This window comes from Anopheles marshallii, chromosome 2 (genome assembly GCF_943734725.1).
Source record: "Anopheles marshallii chromosome 2, idAnoMarsDA_429_01, whole genome shotgun sequence".
NCBI lineage: Eukaryota > Metazoa > Arthropoda > Insecta > Diptera > Culicidae > Anopheles > Anopheles marshallii.
Window position 1 is genome coordinate 22,076,894 of NC_071326.1, and position 17,782 is coordinate 22,094,675.

At 45.7% G+C, this 17,782-nt stretch overlaps 4 protein-coding genes across 4 annotated transcripts; 3 read left to right on the top strand and 1 right to left on the bottom strand.

The window, feature by feature from the left end:
- The first annotated feature begins 1,613 nt into the window (after positions 1 to 1,613).
- Positions 1,614 to 8,129, top strand: LOC128708657 (uncharacterized). The gene is made up of 4 exons (XM_053803636.1): positions 1,614 to 1,652; positions 4,314 to 4,753; positions 5,745 to 7,067; positions 7,145 to 8,129. The coding sequence occupies exons 1-4, from the start codon at positions 1,614 to 1,616 to the stop codon at positions 8,127 to 8,129; spliced, it is 2,787 nt and encodes a 928-aa protein (XP_053659611.1).
- A 1,960-nt stretch (positions 8,130 to 10,089) lies between these two features.
- Positions 10,090 to 12,219, bottom strand: LOC128708210 (vacuolar protein sorting-associated protein 33B). The gene is made up of 2 exons (XM_053803170.1): positions 12,062 to 12,219; positions 10,090 to 11,962 (listed from the first exon to the last, which is right to left on the bottom strand). Exons 1-2 carry the CDS (start codon positions 12,217 to 12,219, stop codon positions 10,090 to 10,092), a joined length of 2,031 nt encoding a protein of 676 aa, XP_053659145.1.
- A 258-nt stretch (positions 12,220 to 12,477) lies between these two features.
- Positions 12,478 to 14,331, top strand: LOC128716829 (uncharacterized). The gene is made up of 2 exons (XM_053811388.1): positions 12,478 to 12,484; positions 12,560 to 14,331. The coding sequence occupies exons 1-2, from the start codon at positions 12,478 to 12,480 to the stop codon at positions 14,329 to 14,331; spliced, it is 1,779 nt and encodes a 592-aa protein (XP_053667363.1).
- A 731-nt stretch (positions 14,332 to 15,062) lies between these two features.
- Positions 15,063 to 16,173, top strand: LOC128707467 (JNK1/MAPK8-associated membrane protein). Its single transcript, XM_053802419.1, has 4 exons — positions 15,063 to 15,298; positions 15,383 to 15,765; positions 15,835 to 15,969; positions 16,034 to 16,173. The coding sequence occupies exons 1-4, from the start codon at positions 15,063 to 15,065 to the stop codon at positions 16,171 to 16,173; spliced, it is 894 nt and encodes a 297-aa protein (XP_053658394.1).
- The last annotated feature ends 1,609 nt before the right edge of the window (positions 16,174 to 17,782 follow it).

Consider the following 17,782-nt stretch of genomic DNA (forward strand, 5'->3'; position numbering starts at 1 on the left):
GTGCAGTAGCGCCACTCGCTCTCCTTTCTCTCTCTCGCATAATGAGCGAACGCGGGGGCACGCTTGACTTTTGGTTCGCCCAATCTGCGGAAACCTCTTAGTACCGTTTGAGACTTTGCGAGGTGCTGATGGGCATAAAGTGGCTCTTCCGGCGATACGATCGAATCCTACCACCAACTACAGCTCCCGGTGCGTGATCTTTGCAGCTTGATCACTCATTAGACCCTGTCCTTCCGTGTGGATCTCCGTGCAAAAAGTCACCTACATACAGCTAGGCGCTAGTGCGATTGCATGCGAAGTGAAGTAAAGTGCCACGTAAAATAGTTTCGCTTCTCTCTCTCTCTCGCGGTGTGTCTGCCCGGTTGGTGAAGTCGGCCTTCCACAGTTGATAAAAAAGAACAAGGCTTGGGAAGCAGCCCGAACACTTGCCCTTCGTGAATATATCTCCGGATTTGTGTCGCTAGAACGAGGGACCTAGAAAGCGTTTTATTGTCAATGTGATAACCTCCTTGCTGCTGCACAGCCGACTAGTGTAACGTGTTTTGTGTGTCTAGCAATGAATAGAGCTCGTTTGAAAAGGAAGTTGATACGATTTGAACAATCGTGGCCGCCGCATTGCTGTACTACGCCGGGCGTACCATTAGCAAACGTGTCACTGTTGTGGGAAACTGTTGCAAAGAGCTCCATCATCAGCTAATGGTTATACCATCATCAATGATCGATCGCGATCGATCAGCAGAAGAATAGTGGCACTGTGGCATTCCGAAATATGAAACTCCGAATGCAATAATTTCGTTGAACTCGACCCCTGGGCGTCTAAAAACAGTGACGTGGGTGAGGTTATACACTCTCTTTTAGTGTATAGCACGCGCAGCTGCTCGCATTTTAGTGCTGAATTAGAGAGCATAATTCGATAGTAGAGTCCCATTCCCTTACTTCGCATGCTCATTAATGCTCTAGGACAGAGTTACTACATACTGAGCATCTAAACGCTGCCTTCAAGGCTTTTTGGCAATTGTGAATATAAAGTACTCTCTCCCTCTCTCTCGTATGCTCTTCTTGTCCCGTTTTCTGTTTGATGTGTTAACATAAAAAAAACCCTAAAAATTGTTCGACCGTAAACTGGCGACTGAGTGAGTGAGAGTGGTTTGTGAACGTTGGTTCGTATCTGGTACCCACCGGGAAGCCGGTTAGCAAGTTACAAGCACCACGAAGCATCCGGGACGGCCATTGGCCTCGGTGGTAGTGATTGTGTTGGGAGGCTCACATCTGAAAGCCCCTTCCCCCCCTCACCCCTCCCGGAGGGCCCACGAAGCGATAGTGCAACCACACACCATAGTAACTGTGGTGTTGAGGAATCAAACGAGAAGAAGGTGCCACGCGATCACACTGTAACGCGCGCACGTAACGCCGTTACACGAGCGCAAGTGAGTAGCAGAGCTGTGTGCTGCTGCTAAGTGACTCTGGCACATCCGTCGATCGCATCCATCCATCCATCGATCGACTCATCTTTTATTGTTAATCAAACGTGCTGTTGCGGAACTATCCCCGCAACACGTGTGTGAAACCCGTGAAAATCGAACCGAAGGAAAGCTCAACGCGCTCAAGCGACCATGATGGAGGGTGGTGACATAAACAATTTTCTCTTCGACGTACGTATACCACTTTTATAGAGGGGATGGGGTTATTATTCTTATTATTTTGCCATTTACTTCGTTTCGTTTTAGCAGTTTAACAAGCGAGAGAAAGGAAACACATTATGAATGCATGAAGGATAGATAATATCGAATAAATTGGATCACACACAGTCGTGGCAGCAATTCGCGACCACCGAGTCCGAGTCCCCAAAATGACGAGATTGAGGGATGATCAAGTTCGATTGTACTTATTACCTCTATGACACATTAACGCTTATTGTTTGTCACGATAATGATCCATTTTGTGCCAGTTCGTTGAAATACTTTTTCGGTTTCGAAGGTTAAGGTTGTAAAGAACCTCGTCTATCGTCGAGTATAGATGTTAGTAAAGCACCTCTCCTCGTAGTCGGGGTCTTATCAGCTATGAATGGCACACACCGGCGATAAGCAAACGTCGTTGCTGGGTTATGCATTTGGGGTGCGCTGTACTTAACTTCAGGCCAAGACCCAGAAAGCTCACTTAAAATGATTTATTTCTTCATTGTAATAGTATGCCAAACAGTTCCTGAAGTAAGTTACAAGTAAAAACACTTCCGTGTAGGTAATTTTATTTTCGTTCTCCACAGTTCCTCATTTTGAAAACCCCGGCATTTCCCCAACTCCGGTTAGAAGTATACACCGGCTGTACAAAGATTGTGTTTTGGCATCTTTTAAAAAAAAAAAAACAACCCCAACAGGGTGGGGAACCACCCCAACTGGAGGGCCTCCATGTGTGAGATGTGAACTTGTTACAATCTTGCGCAAAGAACTGCACAAGTATTGTATTTTCTCTTCGTCGTGGCGACGAGACCCCGGCACAATCTGAGAGCCGAACCGAAATCGAAAAAACACGTGCTCGCGGCTCGTTGCGCGGCTTCGTCAATGCCGGTTTGAAACCGTCAACGTAAGCAAATGGTGGAATCAAACCGGTTTTACCGCGGGAGGCAGTGTTGCTGACGTTTTTCTTCCATTCCAAGGGAGTCGCGTTTTTTTTAAAGGTTGGATGATAGCCGAAAGGACATTTACATATGGAATTAGCTTGGAAACAAGGAATTAATGATCAGAAAGGGAGGGGGGGTGTCTGGATCGATGCTGCCATGCTTTAACCAATCTTTTCTAGATGACGCAATCCAATCGAAACACCGGGTACATCTCGATACATTTCGTCTGGAACTCTCCATACTGCGGTTGGTTGGCTTGCTGTTGATCTCCTATGGAAAGAGCCAACATTTCGTGCGGTGAATTGTCCCTGACGTGTATGACATTATGGTCTGCATCGTACATTCTTGTTTCCACCACGCTGGTGTCACTGTTGACCTAAATTTGGGTATGGGAAAAGGTGTGCGTGCGATTGTTTACGCGTGTGTGCGCGTATTGTCCGCACCGGTGGCGATACTTATTCACGATACATCCACGACATCGCGACTACTTTCTCCACACAGAACCTTTGCAATTGTAAACCGTTGCAATCGTTTAGAAACGTCCCAAACATGAATGCTGATTTATTGGTGGTTGGGGTGTGATGAGAAAGGCAGAGACAGGAAGGCCTCTGATCAAACGGTACCAATCGCGCACAGCAAACCTCTGTCTTCCATTCTCTCGTACGCGTATTGTAACGGTTTGTCGAATTCTTTGGCGTGTTTCGTCTTTCAATCGTCATCGTTGGCGTTTTCCTGTTCTTCCATCCATAGGCCAAGTTTGGTTTATGGTTGATTTGTGTTAATGTTTTTATTAAAGATCGTTCAGCTCTAGCAACTTACAGTAGAGTTTGATGAAAATATGTGTATAATGAATGTTGTTACCGAACTTACAAAAATATTCCGCTTAACATCTAAATATCGTCACTCTACTGTCTGTGTCTGCATGAAACTTACCACCGGGCAAGTTATCGCTTCTTATTTGTTTGTTGTTTTGTTTTTCCACCTAAACCGGTTCCTTTCGCTGCTTAAGAAAAAAAAACTACTTGCCCTCGTATCTCACGAATGCTGCACAATGTTACCCGGAGCAAAAAGTTCAAACAGTCATAAAACCGTGTCCTTTCGACTCGACACTGACAATCCAATCTCTTCTCCGCCGGTGAAGCGTGTGGGCTTTTTGGCCATTCTCGCTCCTGATCTGCTCCATTTTAAACCTTTGGAATTCGCCGCTGTTTCGTTCACTGTACGGAGGATCACCAACGCATGGTTCAGGTTTCTGATTGTGGAACCTTTCTCTTTCAGTTTGGGGTTTCCCTTTTACGAAAGCGTTAAAGTTGTTACATTCAGTTTTACTCGAAAAACGTTAATGGAAAGCGAATGAGATTATGTATTTTTACAACATTAAAATTTCTCGACGATTCCGGCGTTTAGTGTTAGAAAATCTATCAAAGCAAGATCATTGTGACTAAAATAAATAAACTGCTTTTCGTAAAACTTATTTGTGCATTGCGTGAAGTAATACAGCGCTTGACGTCATTGGGAGTATTAACGCTCTCTAAGCCAAGCGCCGTACGTGTGAGGTAATGTTTAATTTAATATAAAACTGCTAAGGGAACTGAAGGGCTTCAGTCGGTTTACGTAACCGTGCAATAGGCGTTCGAATATGACTTTACCTTCCGACGACTTATGTTCTGTTCTTTTGCTTTCCCCTCCCTTCCAGCAGGACGATTGGCCGGAGGAAGATTTCATGAGCTTGCTGAAGATGGATGATACAATGCTGTTCAGCGAACCGTCCACCAACAATGGCGGCGGTACGGACGAGCTGGACGATATTATGCGACAGCTCAACTATAGTTACTCCACCGAGACGTATCTGGGCGAGCAACAGGTCACATCACCGCTGTCGTCCCATTCGTCCTCGGATCAAGATTTCCACGGATTCCCAAGCACAACCGATGGCGGCAGCAGTAGTGCGTCACTGGATGGGTATTTCGACGAGGGTTACGCGGTACGCATGCAGGACTCTCCGCCCATGAAGTCGGAACTAGCGAGCGTAGACTTCAACATGCTAAACGTACTGGAACCGGGCAGCCCAACCGAACAAGGGGTCATCTCTTCGGCTGCCTCTGACAGTGGACTGTCAAGCGATCATCTTGATCTGTAAGTATCCAATCCAAAGTGATCGTGTATTAGTAATAGTTTCACTTACATCTGTACCGCTATGTTTAAGTTTTAATTTGATTAGAAATGAAAGGCCGTTCAGTTACACTCGGTCGTACAGAAGATGACGAGTTTGTAATGCTGTGCAAATCTTTAGGAAGATCTAGAAATCAACGCATCATAAGTGATCATGATACCTCTATTCTCGGTACGACATTAATTGTATACATTGCACAAATCCAATATACTTTCTGCTAAACACATTCCACCATTGATTTGTCAAAAGAAAAACCCCATGTCTAACAGCACTAGCAAAAAAAACAACAATATACCACGTACGCACATAGTGCCACGATCACCCATTTCGTGACCTATTTGTCATTTGGCTTCGGTACTTGAGTTGTCGACTTACTTCACTGGCAATATGCTGCTGCATTTGTGAGTGGATGAGTGTAGCATATGGTGCGAGTGTATCAAAAATAGTGCAACATAAAGCAGCACATTCCGCTGGTGTGGTTGGCTGCGTAGAGAGAAAATTATTTTGATTTTATCTCAGGCTGCTACCGGGTAATGTGGTAGACATTTGTCTCCCATTTGGATGAGTTCTACATCTGGCATAGCTGTCTTTCACATTAATTATTGTCCGTATTACTCGATGGTAGAGTTATCGTAGCGTTTAATAATTATACCTGTATTGTGCGAGAATATCTCCGTTACATAATACACCGCTGGCTATATTCAGGTCAAGCTATAGAGAGTTCGAATTGCTACTCATACATTATTTCATCAAACGCAAACTTGTGTACTGTGTCGGGCTTCAAGGTAATTATGTGTTGAAAACAGGGTAGACCGAATGAAAATTGATAAGAAAATGTATGGGCATGATAACGCTTATAGAAAATGCTCTCTTGACAAGGCGGACGATTGGAGGGAGGTGCAAGCAAGCTGAATTCCATAATGTAAACTGATGTTTGTCATTCTCTTGTTGCAGGGACCCGAACGCGGAATATGAGGCACTCAGTCCCGGTATGTCTTCACCCGGTCCGTCCATTAGTGAACGCGGTGGCCAGAATTCACCGCCTCGTTATATGAAAACAGTCCAGAATCAGGGCACGGAAACACCTCAAACTATTCCACATGTCCAGCTTGCTGCATCGCAACCGGTCCTAACGCAAATGATAGTTACGGGCCAACCAACGACACAAACAACGGTACCGGCTCGTGCTGAAAAGTTGGTTACTAAAGCGATTGTTACTAATGCAACAACCGGCATGAATCCGCAACCGATGAAAACTTCCCCGAGCAAAATGTCTACGGCGACCGTGTACCAACAGTCGGCGGGAGTAAAATCATTGATTAGCAACGGTCCCAAGAGGATTTTTGCATCGGCCAATAGAAATACCACGGTATCTGGTGCCACGCCGCAGCAGATCGTAAGCAACGGCAAAGAGCTCAAGATAATCCGTATGGCAACGATGAAAAACGGTCAAACGGTTGCAGTTGCCAGTGGACTTACGGCGGCCAGTACGACGACCAGTAACAAAAAGGTTACCTTGCAGTTGAAGAACTCAGCGACGAACATGAAAACGGCCGGTGTCAGCGGCACGGTTATTCCCAAGAATGTGGTTCTGACTTCGTCGTCGGCTAATTCGTGCAGCCCCGGCACCACCACCGTTCCCGGTGTGCGCAAAGTTATCCGCATGCAGCAGCAAACGCAACAGAATGGACGCCAGATACTTGTCCCGGTAACGATTCAAGATCTCCGAACGATTAAGATCGTCAACTCGAACAATATGAAGAATAAGTCGGCCAACATCAAGCTGGCTGCGGCTAACATGCTGCAACAGTCAAAGCAGGGTCTAATACAGAAGAACATGGTGCTAAGCAAGGATCAGCTGCTGATTGATGACGGTCTGTCGGACGCTGCGCCGAGTTCGTCCGATTCGGAAAGCTACGTGTTTGAGGACATCATGGAGCAGAGTAACTCGGTGATTGCCGAGGTAGAACGCCAGCAGAAGCATATCATCAGCGATTCCGACGTCGAACCGGACGGGGACGATGGTGATGATGACGACGTCGATATGGATGACATTGGTAAAGGACGCAATCAGAACGGAACGTACCAGAAGCTGATGTTGACGGCGGAGGAGAAACGCCTGTTGGCGAAGGAAGGCATCTCCCTACCGACCAGCTATCCGCTAACCAAACACGAGGAGCGTGAGCTGAAGCGCATTCGGCGAAAAATTCGCAACAAAATCTCGGCCCAGGATTCACGCAAGCGCAAGAAGGAGTACGTCGACGGACTGGAGGAAAGGTATGGAATAAATAGGAAGCTGACGCATGATCAACTTGTTTAATACTAATTCGCTTCAATTTCGATTTTACTTGCAGAGTGAAACAGTGTACTGAAGAGAACCAGAATTTGGTGAAACGAATCAAGATTCTGCAGAGCCAAAATCACGACCTCGTTAGCCAGATGAAACGCATCCAGTCGCTGCTGACGAAGGGCACAAGTAAGACCACACAGCCTGCCACCTGTCTTATGGTGCTGTTGATCAGCATGGCTCTCGTGGCCGTTCCAAACCTTAAGCTTGGAAACACGGCCACACAGCAAAACATTCAAGACTCGATAGAGATGTCTGAGCTGATGCAGGAAGTGGCAAACGATAAGCTGCAGGTGCAGCAGAGTCGTCGCTCGTTACTATTCGACACCAAGGAGCAAGCCCATGGCAGCGATGAGGAGTTGAACTTTGAGGAGATCATGTCCTCGTTCAACGCGAACTCGTTGATCGCGAATGAGCACGACTATTTCAGCGAGGCTGATGGTCGTTCCGGCAACGAACCACCCTCAGCGAAGCGCTCGAAGCTGATGACCACCACACTTATAGACTACGATGTGGACGATGACGTTTGGAACGGTGGAAACAAGATCCGCATCAAGCAGGAAGCGGCGGGATCAATGTCACCAGACAGCAGTACCAGTACCCTCGGCAGCAACAACCAGCTGTTTGAGCAGCAAGTGCGTTTATTCCAGTCCACTTTGCAGAAGAGTATTCGTGACGAAGAGAATGTTGTGGCGGATTTCGCACGGGACAACATCAACAGCCAGGTGATTGTGGATCGCGAGTTGTTCGATTTGGTCGGCAAGCACGATAACGGATTGTTGTACGAGATGAACCACAATACGTTCGCGGGTCTGCAGACGAAGGGCGTGAATGATGTGAACGGTATCGATCTGCTTGGTGGTGGAGTCCGTTCCGAACCAACCGTCGTTGTTAATGCCGACTCGACAGCGGGTGAGCCGAACGAAGCACGAAAGGTGAACGCTTCGCAGCAGATTCAGCAGCAAAACAACAAGCGTAAGTTGCTGCTCTAAGCAACAAAACAAAACAAAAAAACGCAGACCACGGCACCATTTGTGGCCGCCGTACGTTATATGTTGGCTGTTTATCATAACGACGTGTTAGCGTGTCGTCATGAAAAAAAATTGTAAATACGTGTTTAGGGGAGCATAGCTTTAGAAACGAACGATGTCCCATGTTCGTTTTACCATTTTCATTTATCCGTACATGGTAAAACTTTGCTACAGGTAATGCATTTTGTCTATTTAACTGCAGAGCGAGTGGAAGAGGCACGGCGCAACATGTCGCCTAGACGCCTTTGCCTAGTATCGTTTTGATTTAGTGTGTACGTACTGTCGCTTTTAAGGAGTATAGGCTGTAGTAGGGTTGACAAAATGCGCCGTCAAGTATTTTACTAGTATCAACACAAATTTGACATAAGCAGCAAATAATGTTCCGCACTATCAACTAGACAAATAGGTGTTTTTTTTTTTCATGTTTGTGCTAAGCGAATAAGTTAACTGTGTGTAGAAAAAGGTTTCTTTTTATGGCAAAAGGCACATTGCTTTGTTTTGTTTTGTTTTTTAACTTCTCGTTGATGCTTCCTTTCCTCTTCTCCGCCATTTATTCAATCTTGCTTTTCATTAAGTTTAAGCTGCTACAACGAAAAAAGCTATTAGCGTTAGAACAATGGAATGTGCAATCTAGATAACTTTGTATTGTTTTGGCTTAACACGAAAATTGGCAGAACAGACGCGAGAGGGTCTACATCAGAACCGCCGCATTTGTCCAAATCCAAACTGTTAGTTTTATGTGTGAAAAGTATATTCGTTTCAGTGTTCGAATATAAATGCTACCGTTTGTTTAACTTATGTGATGGAAGTGGGTACTGGGTTGGGCTTGTTTGACACGCGCATTATTCCACAGAACAGTACATGATGCAACATTGCCGGGTAATCTATAAGCGTATGAAACAGTAGTGAAAGAATATTTAAACTGTTCTACTTTCCCGAATTTCCTTCTTCGTTTGTTAAGGCATTGTTCAGCATGATAATAGTAGTGATGATAACCAATGCAATAGGCAAGTTGGCAACTCGTGTTGTCGGAGCCACCAAGCAAACGCTGCGCTGTTGGCCCAGAGCGGAGGGTGAAAGTCACACGAATTACAACTTACAGTTGTATTCGCAGAAACAAATCCATAGCTACACAACGGATATTCAGCTAGTAACATTACAGCGGTGCACTTCCGATGCAATTTCCGGTTCAATATCAGCCGAAATGCAATATTCTAGGGAAAATGTATCGTTTCATCACTTGCTTGCTTGGCAGTAGATAGTTAGAGAAAAAAGAAACTAATGTTACGATAACTATACGATATACACCAAGTTAGCGGTTATACCAGAGCGGTAAGGATTGGCTTCATACTGTTAATCTAAAAGGAGAGCGTATGTACAGCATCATCCTTAGCACACGGAACGCAAACCGATATAGAATAGTTAAATAATATCTTGTTGTACATAACCAACTAGTGTGTTTGCTAATTGTTTGTCATCCGACGTCCGAAAAGGTTGTAGTCGTCGTACTGGGCATTGAAGCATAACAAAATGAAAGACTAAAACACACACACACACACAGGGTGGGTTTAAATATGTTATGTATGTTTAATTGCATGTTACATAGTATAATAGAAATTATGCAATAACGTAAGGTGTGATATAATACTGGCTAACTAACTATCTCTGTGTACAGGGGATTGGTCCGAAAGGGATTATGGACCGGTCGTGTGCCACTACCACATACACCCACCATTAGACTTTACTATGTTAAAGGCTATTCCTTTAAGTATCAGCAGTATTGTAAACTTCCAGCAGGCTATACGGACCTTATCCCTACAAGAGAGCGCTTACGAACACTCGGAAGAGAGTGATACTTGTGGCAGTTGACAATAAAAAAACGAGGTATCAGTGTCCATTTCAACAATTGTATTGGAATGAGTTAACAATTTACAGCACTTTCTATCAGATCGTGCCCTGCAATGATGCGATCGGAAGAGAGCACAATTTTGGCTCCTAGCGTGCGCTCGAGCAGGTGGCATGCAGCTATTTCCGCGTACGTAATCCCGCCAACGATGAAGATGAACATCGTTTTCACCTGCAACGGAAACAGCTGATTTAGCGCTGCCTTATGGCTGCTGGCCGACAGTTCCTTGATCGTTTTGGGTGAAGCGAACGTGTCAACCGACGGTTGGTTGCTTCCTTGCAGCACGCGCCCCGATACCTTCAACCGTTCCAGGTGGCCCAATCGGGTGTTGAGATTGTCGAAGCTGGACGCGGCAAATATCATGTGCGTTAGCTGTGTTACGAGTGGAATGTAATTACCGTTAAATACGTAACTGGAACAGGCCTTTCCTCCCACATTGATGCCACCGGATGAGACACCCGCTAGGCCACCGTCACGGTCGCTCCCGGCAGTTGGAACGGATTCGTTCGCGTCCGTGGGCAACTGTTTCAGTTTGTTCGCTTCGATCTGAAACGGTGTCTTCATGGTGGGAATAGAGATTTGCGAGAGGATCTTCGTTTTGCTGAGATTCGTTGTGTCGGGAAAGAGGCGCGCCTGGAACAGATTGTAAAACACGGCTAGATAGCGATAGCCGAACGCGTTCAGGAAGGCGGTCATGAGCTTCGTCATATCTTCCCCGGTCAGACCTATCGTAACGTGGTACAGACAGATCAGCCGCAGCGTGTTGTACTTGTGCGCATCGCTACTCAACAGCTCGAGGATGTAGTTCATTATTTGCTTTCGGTTCGTGTTGGTTAGGATGCTTTCCTCTATCATTTGATGCTTCTCAAAATTTGCTCCAATTTCCTCCACGATCGTTTCGCACAGGCGTAGATGTTTGAACAGCTCCTTCTTGGCGGCGGCCACCTTCGGCAGCTTGTTCGTGACGTAGTCCTTCATTTCTTGAAGCTTCATTTCCCGCGTGTACGCCTTCCCCTCCAAACCGAGCGATTTTGCCTGCGCGCTAAGCAAACTGATGACCTCGGAGAAGTGGCGATATCTGTGCTCGAGATAGATCATATCCTGCGTTCCGCTCATGCGTAAGCTAGTTGCTTCCTGTTTCGTAGTGCTCTCGGGCTGCGTTCGGTCTGGCTGCTGTTGCAAGAAAGCCAGCTTACCGAGCTTGATTTTGTTGCTATCGCCGTCCACTGAGAGCGAACCGGAGTTGAGATTCTGTATTTCGAGCAGTAACCCACAGTACACGACCGGTGTCAGCAAGCAGGCGGGATAGTCCCGGTCACGGTCCAGTATTAGCATGGCCGCATACTCGGGATCCTTTGCTTCCATTGGGCCTGCTTTGATGTTCTCTTTCCCCTGTTTGCTGTTGCATTCCATGCGCTGCACCATTTGCAGTATTTTCTCCGCATTCTCTCCCAAGCTAAACACCAAATGTGGTTTGCCCATAACGAGATTGAAGATGCGTATGCTTTGCGCGATCGAACCGAGCGGCGTTGTGTCCTTGCGTACGAATACATCGGCGAACACGTTTGGTAGTTCGAGGCTAAGGATCGATTCGTCCAGCTGCAGAAAGTCCCACTGGAAGTTGTACAGCTCAACCACGCCATGCAGTCCTTCTTCCTCCAGCAAATGTTCGAAGCTGGCCAGCACCGATGGTAGCACCAGCACGTGGAACTGTTTGTTACGCATGTCCGGTTCCATCAGGCTACTCGTTTGGCTCTGGTAGCCACTGATTTGGTCCAATACGCTTTTGAATGTAAGCAAATTCGAGGTGATAAAGTAAACGAATTGTTTCCTCTTTGGGGGTGGATTTTTCGGGTCGAATTTAAATATCTTATCGATGCCTTTCTTCCTGTGGACGGGAGGGTTGGAAAATATTAAAAATTTGCTATTTTGCACTACCGAAATCGGGTGTGGGTCAGAGTTTTCCCTTCTACCACCACCACTATACCTCAGCCAGGATGCTCCGCATACATGCTCCAGCGGTTTGATTAGAGCCGGTTCGATGATGAGATCCTTCTCCGATGGTATGGAATAGAAGATATGTTGAAGCTTTTCCTGCGCTATCTGCCGGAAACCGAGTAATTTGCTAATGCACGAAGACTCCATTTCCGGTCCCCCAATGCTCTACGCTGAATTTGTGACCGCAGGAATAAAACGTAAACAGTGCACAGGGTTGTACACCGAAGTACACCGCAGGAATTGTTTTGACAGCAACCCTGCGCGCACACACGCACACACACATACACGTACCTGTCACGCAACGAAGCTGACAGCCGCCCTGAAAAATGTTTGTTTACGCTTTGTGCAGAGAGCAACAATAGCTTTAGTGCCCCATTCGTGTTATTTTCAGCAAAAATAGGCAGTATGGCGGGTATGTAGTTGGATTGTATAAAGATTACTGTACCATTTGGTTTGAAGATACAAGTTTTGTTTGGTTTGTTTGCAGATAACCGCGATAGTATCCGTTGTCGCAAATCATCCAACCCGTACACCAGGCAAGACTTGAAGAACGCCATTAATTTGATCGTTGATCGCGGCACCTCGATTCGCCGGGCGGCTTTCGTTTGCAATGTGCCGCGCACCACACTGTCGACCTATTTGAAGTCGCTAAAGCACGGCAAAATAAGCAAACTGTTGCCACAGGAAGAGCAAGCCCTGTACCAGTGGATGACCGACTGCTGCAAAAGGGGCTTTTCGATCAAGAAACGTAACGTGGAAACGGCAGCGGAAGCACTTGTCCAGAAGAATATGCCTGCCCGCTCCCATCCATTCCAGGATACAGAGTTTGGACGGCGATGCTATCAGAAATTCGTGAAAAGATGGCTTTCCATTGATCGCGTCAAAGATCGCAAACATCTCGGTGCCATAATGGATTGGTATCTGCACATCGAAAGCTACCTGAACGAAACGAATTTGTTCGACATTTTAAACCATCCGGCGCGTGTATTTCTGTGCGATGAATTGCGCTTCCGCGAGCGGGTCGAAATGAATGAGAGCGTGCGGACGTTGCTGAAAAAGATGACCATGCTCTACACCTTCTCGGCGGACGGGCAACATCTCTCGCCGCTGCTCGTATACCCGTACCGACGCGACGTTCCACCGCACATAGTGCAGGCGGCTCCGAAAAACTGTGCCATAGTAGCCCACGAGTATGGACAAGTGACGCCAAAGACGTTCGCCGCCTACCTGGACAAGGTGGTGGATAAGTTTGTGACAACGCATAACATTCCCAAACCGGTGCTGATGTTTGTGGACGAATCGCAGGTAGACCTGACACTGCACCTGCACAACACCTGCAAGCGGCTGGGCATCATACTGATCGGTTTATCGGCCGCCCAGGTCGTGAAGCCTACTGCGAATGCATTTAACGATATCTGCAACGGATGGGAACAGGAGCTTCCCAAGTGGGAAACGGACAATGGGTGCGAGTTTACATTGGCTGCGTGCGCTGGACTCATGCAGCAAATCAACCAAAGATACATCAAAAGCACGGTGCTGGTGAAAGATTTCGCTGACAGTAATTTGTGCCCCTGGAATCGGCCCATCCGTGAGCCGATCGCTGATATTGCGGTCGCAATGAATGACGATATGGAGCCGGAAGAAGAGGACGACGACGATATTGAAATTGAACATTTCCTAGAGAATGTTGACGGCTGGTCAGATGGGGACGATAATGAAGAAGACTTGGATTTGGAAGACGATGTGCACATGGATGAATTCAACGACCTGGACGGCGATGACGAGGAAAAGGATGCAATCAAGAACAAAGCTGACGAAGGTAAAGACGGGAGCGTTAATAAGAACGCACCGAAACCTAGCACAGGCGATTCTGCTTCAACAGAGCTTGCAAAGCCGGCTCCGGTTACCGAAGATAAGCCCAAGCTTACCGATGCTGGCTGTTCGAAGCCAGTTGAGAAGCCTAATGGGAATGCTACCACCGATGGGAAAGCACCGCAAATAGGCTCCAATTCAGAGACGGATGATAACGAGGATGGACCACCGGACGATATCGACATTAGTATTAATTTCATCGATTTCAAACGTGCCATTGGTAGTGAGCTTACGGAGAAGTTTGAACGCAAACTTGAGATCGAAAACCGTCTACCGCTGGCTAACCATGCCGAGAATGTACTGTTTGACATTTATCGTCAATTTCGTTGCGACATCGTCACTGATAGTGATGATGATTACGACATCGTCGAAGTAGGCGACGATTGAGGACGATTTGAACACCAGCGAGAAAGCTTTAGGGAGATGGTTTAATTTTAATTCAATTTACCCGTATAGGCACCATGAGGTCACTCCACAGCTGGAGCTCACTGCTTTGAAACCAGTGTATTTTTTTGTTCTATATTCAGAACAGCCAATTATCTAGCGATATCCTGTGAATAATTTCAACGTCTTCATTTTCACCTTTGCAACATCGTTCAACTTCTTGGAGTTGCTTTCAAAACTCCCAAGTGTTGAAGCAGCGTTGCAGAATAGTGCATACGGTAATTTTTGCGTAGGCCCTTTTATCATCCAGCAAGTATTGAAAAAAAAACTAGTCTGATAATATAGTTGTAACAAACCATTCCTTAATTAAACACCAAAGACCAGATACGCATGGAAAGCACAAAATATTCGATAACTGAATGAAATTTTTTCCTTCGCTATTCCTTTGAAAGAAAATATTATCAACTTGCGCTGGTTATAGCTGGACGATACGATCGAGAAATGGAATTGGAATCGAATGGAAGCTGCTTCGATGGGTGAACTAAACTTCTTTCGCCCATTGTGCCACACACATGATGACCGATAGTGCGCTCCTGCTTTTACTAGTGTGCCCCTTTTGTTTGACAGCGATTTGTTGTTTGTGTACGGCATTGCCGGAGGAACGCCAAATTTTCATCCCAACAGAACGAGCTCTAGAAGATGAAACCAGTGCGCTAACAGTGCAATCGAACGCGATGTTGAAATCGGCAGACAAGTGTCCAGGATTGTACTGTGGACGTACCGTCCTCGCAAACAGCTCACTCAGTGAGTGTGGAGCGTGTTTGCGAGGGTTTCGAGTAAACGCGCAGTACGTTTGCTCGCCGTGTGAAAAGGATCTTACCTCCCACGATTGGTTATATTTGGGTTTTATGACCATCCTTCCGTTGATTATTCACTGGTTTTGCATCGATTTGAACGCTCACTTGCGGAAGTAAGTATCGCGGTTGCGATAGTTTCCCTCATCGTTGGTGACAGTTATTGGATGCGAAAGTGAGAATGTCCCCTTTCGTTTTAGATTTACCAAAGGAGAGCTAATTCTGCACGCCAGTGCATGTGTGGAGGTGTTTCTATCCGCATTTCTTACCATTTGGTTTACCGATCCTATTTGGCAGCTGCGGATAAATTCGTGCGGCGTACAGAAACTTTCGGACTGGTATACACTCTTCCACAATCCAACGCCCAACTATGAGACGACGCTGTACTGCACACAGGAAGCTGTCTATCCGCTGCAGACGATGATATTCGTGTTCTATCTGTTCTGCGTAACTTTCATGATGATCATTCGCCCGGGATTAAATGTAAAATTTTTGCCATATCGGGGCAAGTTGGCCGTTTACTATGCGCTGTACATTTTCCCGATGTTGGCTCTGCTTCATGCCGTCGCCGGTGGGCTAATCTGTAAGTACATTCCATCGTGGGTAAACTGTGTTTGACCCATAGAACGACTGTTCGTTTCGTTTCTTTTAGATTATTCCTTCCCGTATCTGAGTATCCTTATTTCGGTCGTGTCCAATGCGCTACACTTTTCGATCAAACTGGATCAAACGATGAAATCACTGCTCGAGACGTCTATTTCTCAAATGAGGAATGCCACCATCATTCGTAAGTCTTTGACGTTATCAAATCGTTAGGGATTCACATTTACGAGTTGAATTTGCTGTTTCAGTTGGCCATTGGATCCTGTTGGCGTACGGGATAATTTCCATACCCTACGAAATTTCATTCTTTTCTCTGCTGCTAGTGCCTGTACCGGCACTGTTCTACATATTCACTGCAAAGTACACAGATCCAGACAATTTCAAGTAGCTTTACGATCGTCAAACGAACCGCTAACAGGAGTACGGTTGCACGATTCACTCAAAAATAGAAATGTGATTAGAAAAATTAGGCAAAAATAATTTCTCTTGTAAAATAATATTTAGACTTGTCCTGTTCATAACAAAAGATTGTTAGCGATTATTAGAGAGGTTTCCGAAAATAAGACACCACTGGGGTAGGACACGCACGGGTAGGAGATTAACGAGGCAAACAACAAAATCCTTGGGTCACTGTTGGTAAGATACGCGCTTTTGTGCTAGCTGACAACGTGCCTTTCTACAGTCTGAGGAAATTTCTACACTCAAAACACCCATCGCGACGAACGAAGCTGGGAAGAACTTATATAGCAGCGGTACTCATATACGCCTCTAATACATGGACCCTGCCCAAAGCTGACGAAACCCTGTTGAGCGCGTTTGAGAGAAATATGCTTGGAAGGATTCTCAGGTTTCGTATTTTTTTTAAGGATAATGGAGAATCCATTAGAATGACGAATTGTATACGAGCTGTACAATGAACAACGAATCAGACAGGTTCCGGCGAGCTGGTCAAATCATAAGAATGACAACGGAGGACCCAGTCTGTAAAATCCTTTCAGATCGTAGTCTGAGAAGGCATGATTGGCCCATATTGAGATAAAGTGATGGCGTTGATGCGTCCGCAATAAAGCTCAAGAGAATGGATTACCAGAAGATACGCTGCTCGACCGTAAACTGGTTAGAGGACTCCTGCAGCAGGCCAAGACCGCGAACCAACCGCGTTTTTCTAAGGAATGTGATATTGTTGATAGCGAGTGCTCAAAAGATATCTTCTTTCGGAGGTTAATTAAAATTGCATGTGGTTGATGGTATTAACATTCACAAATGATTACAGAACGCAGTTTTTGGTATTACGGTATTTTGTACTTCATAAAAACTGAACGTCGTTTATTTGCTGTGCTGTTACTAATCTATTGACCGTATGGGATAAAAATGTTTCCTACAATGAAACATATGACACTAGTGTATGGATGCTGCTGTCTTACTGTAGAATGTAGCACGCATGAGGCTGTTTGCTGTGTACGTGTGTGGGGTATGTAGATACATATTTCTTTAGCTATACCTGCTAACCCATGTTGTGCCTTTGCGTGCACAATCTTCTCAAGAATTGATTGCTTTATTTTACTCAGTGGGTACGCTAAAATGAAAGGTATGCTAAAAATCACGAGCTATAAACTCGGATTGCTTTCTTATGCTCAAAATGCCAAATAGTTCACACGACTGCCAATTTGTCGAAATCGATGTCCTAACATCCGCAAAGAACTAGAAGCTCCTTAATTACGGATATCAGTGGATTATTGCTCTGCTGCATAAGTCGATATCTGGTTCATACTGGATGCAATGTCACTTAGTTTACGGTTATAAGACTTCACTGAACGAACGAGACGCATGTATATGTTTATATCCTTAAGTCCATAAGAGAGGGTGGTGGTGAATAATCAATTGACACACAACGTAACGCAAGAAGAAGTACAATGATACAGCGAAACCAACATTGTTTTCGAACAAAATCAGACTCAGAGGAACCAAAATCGAATATGCGGCTTGAGCAAATGCTG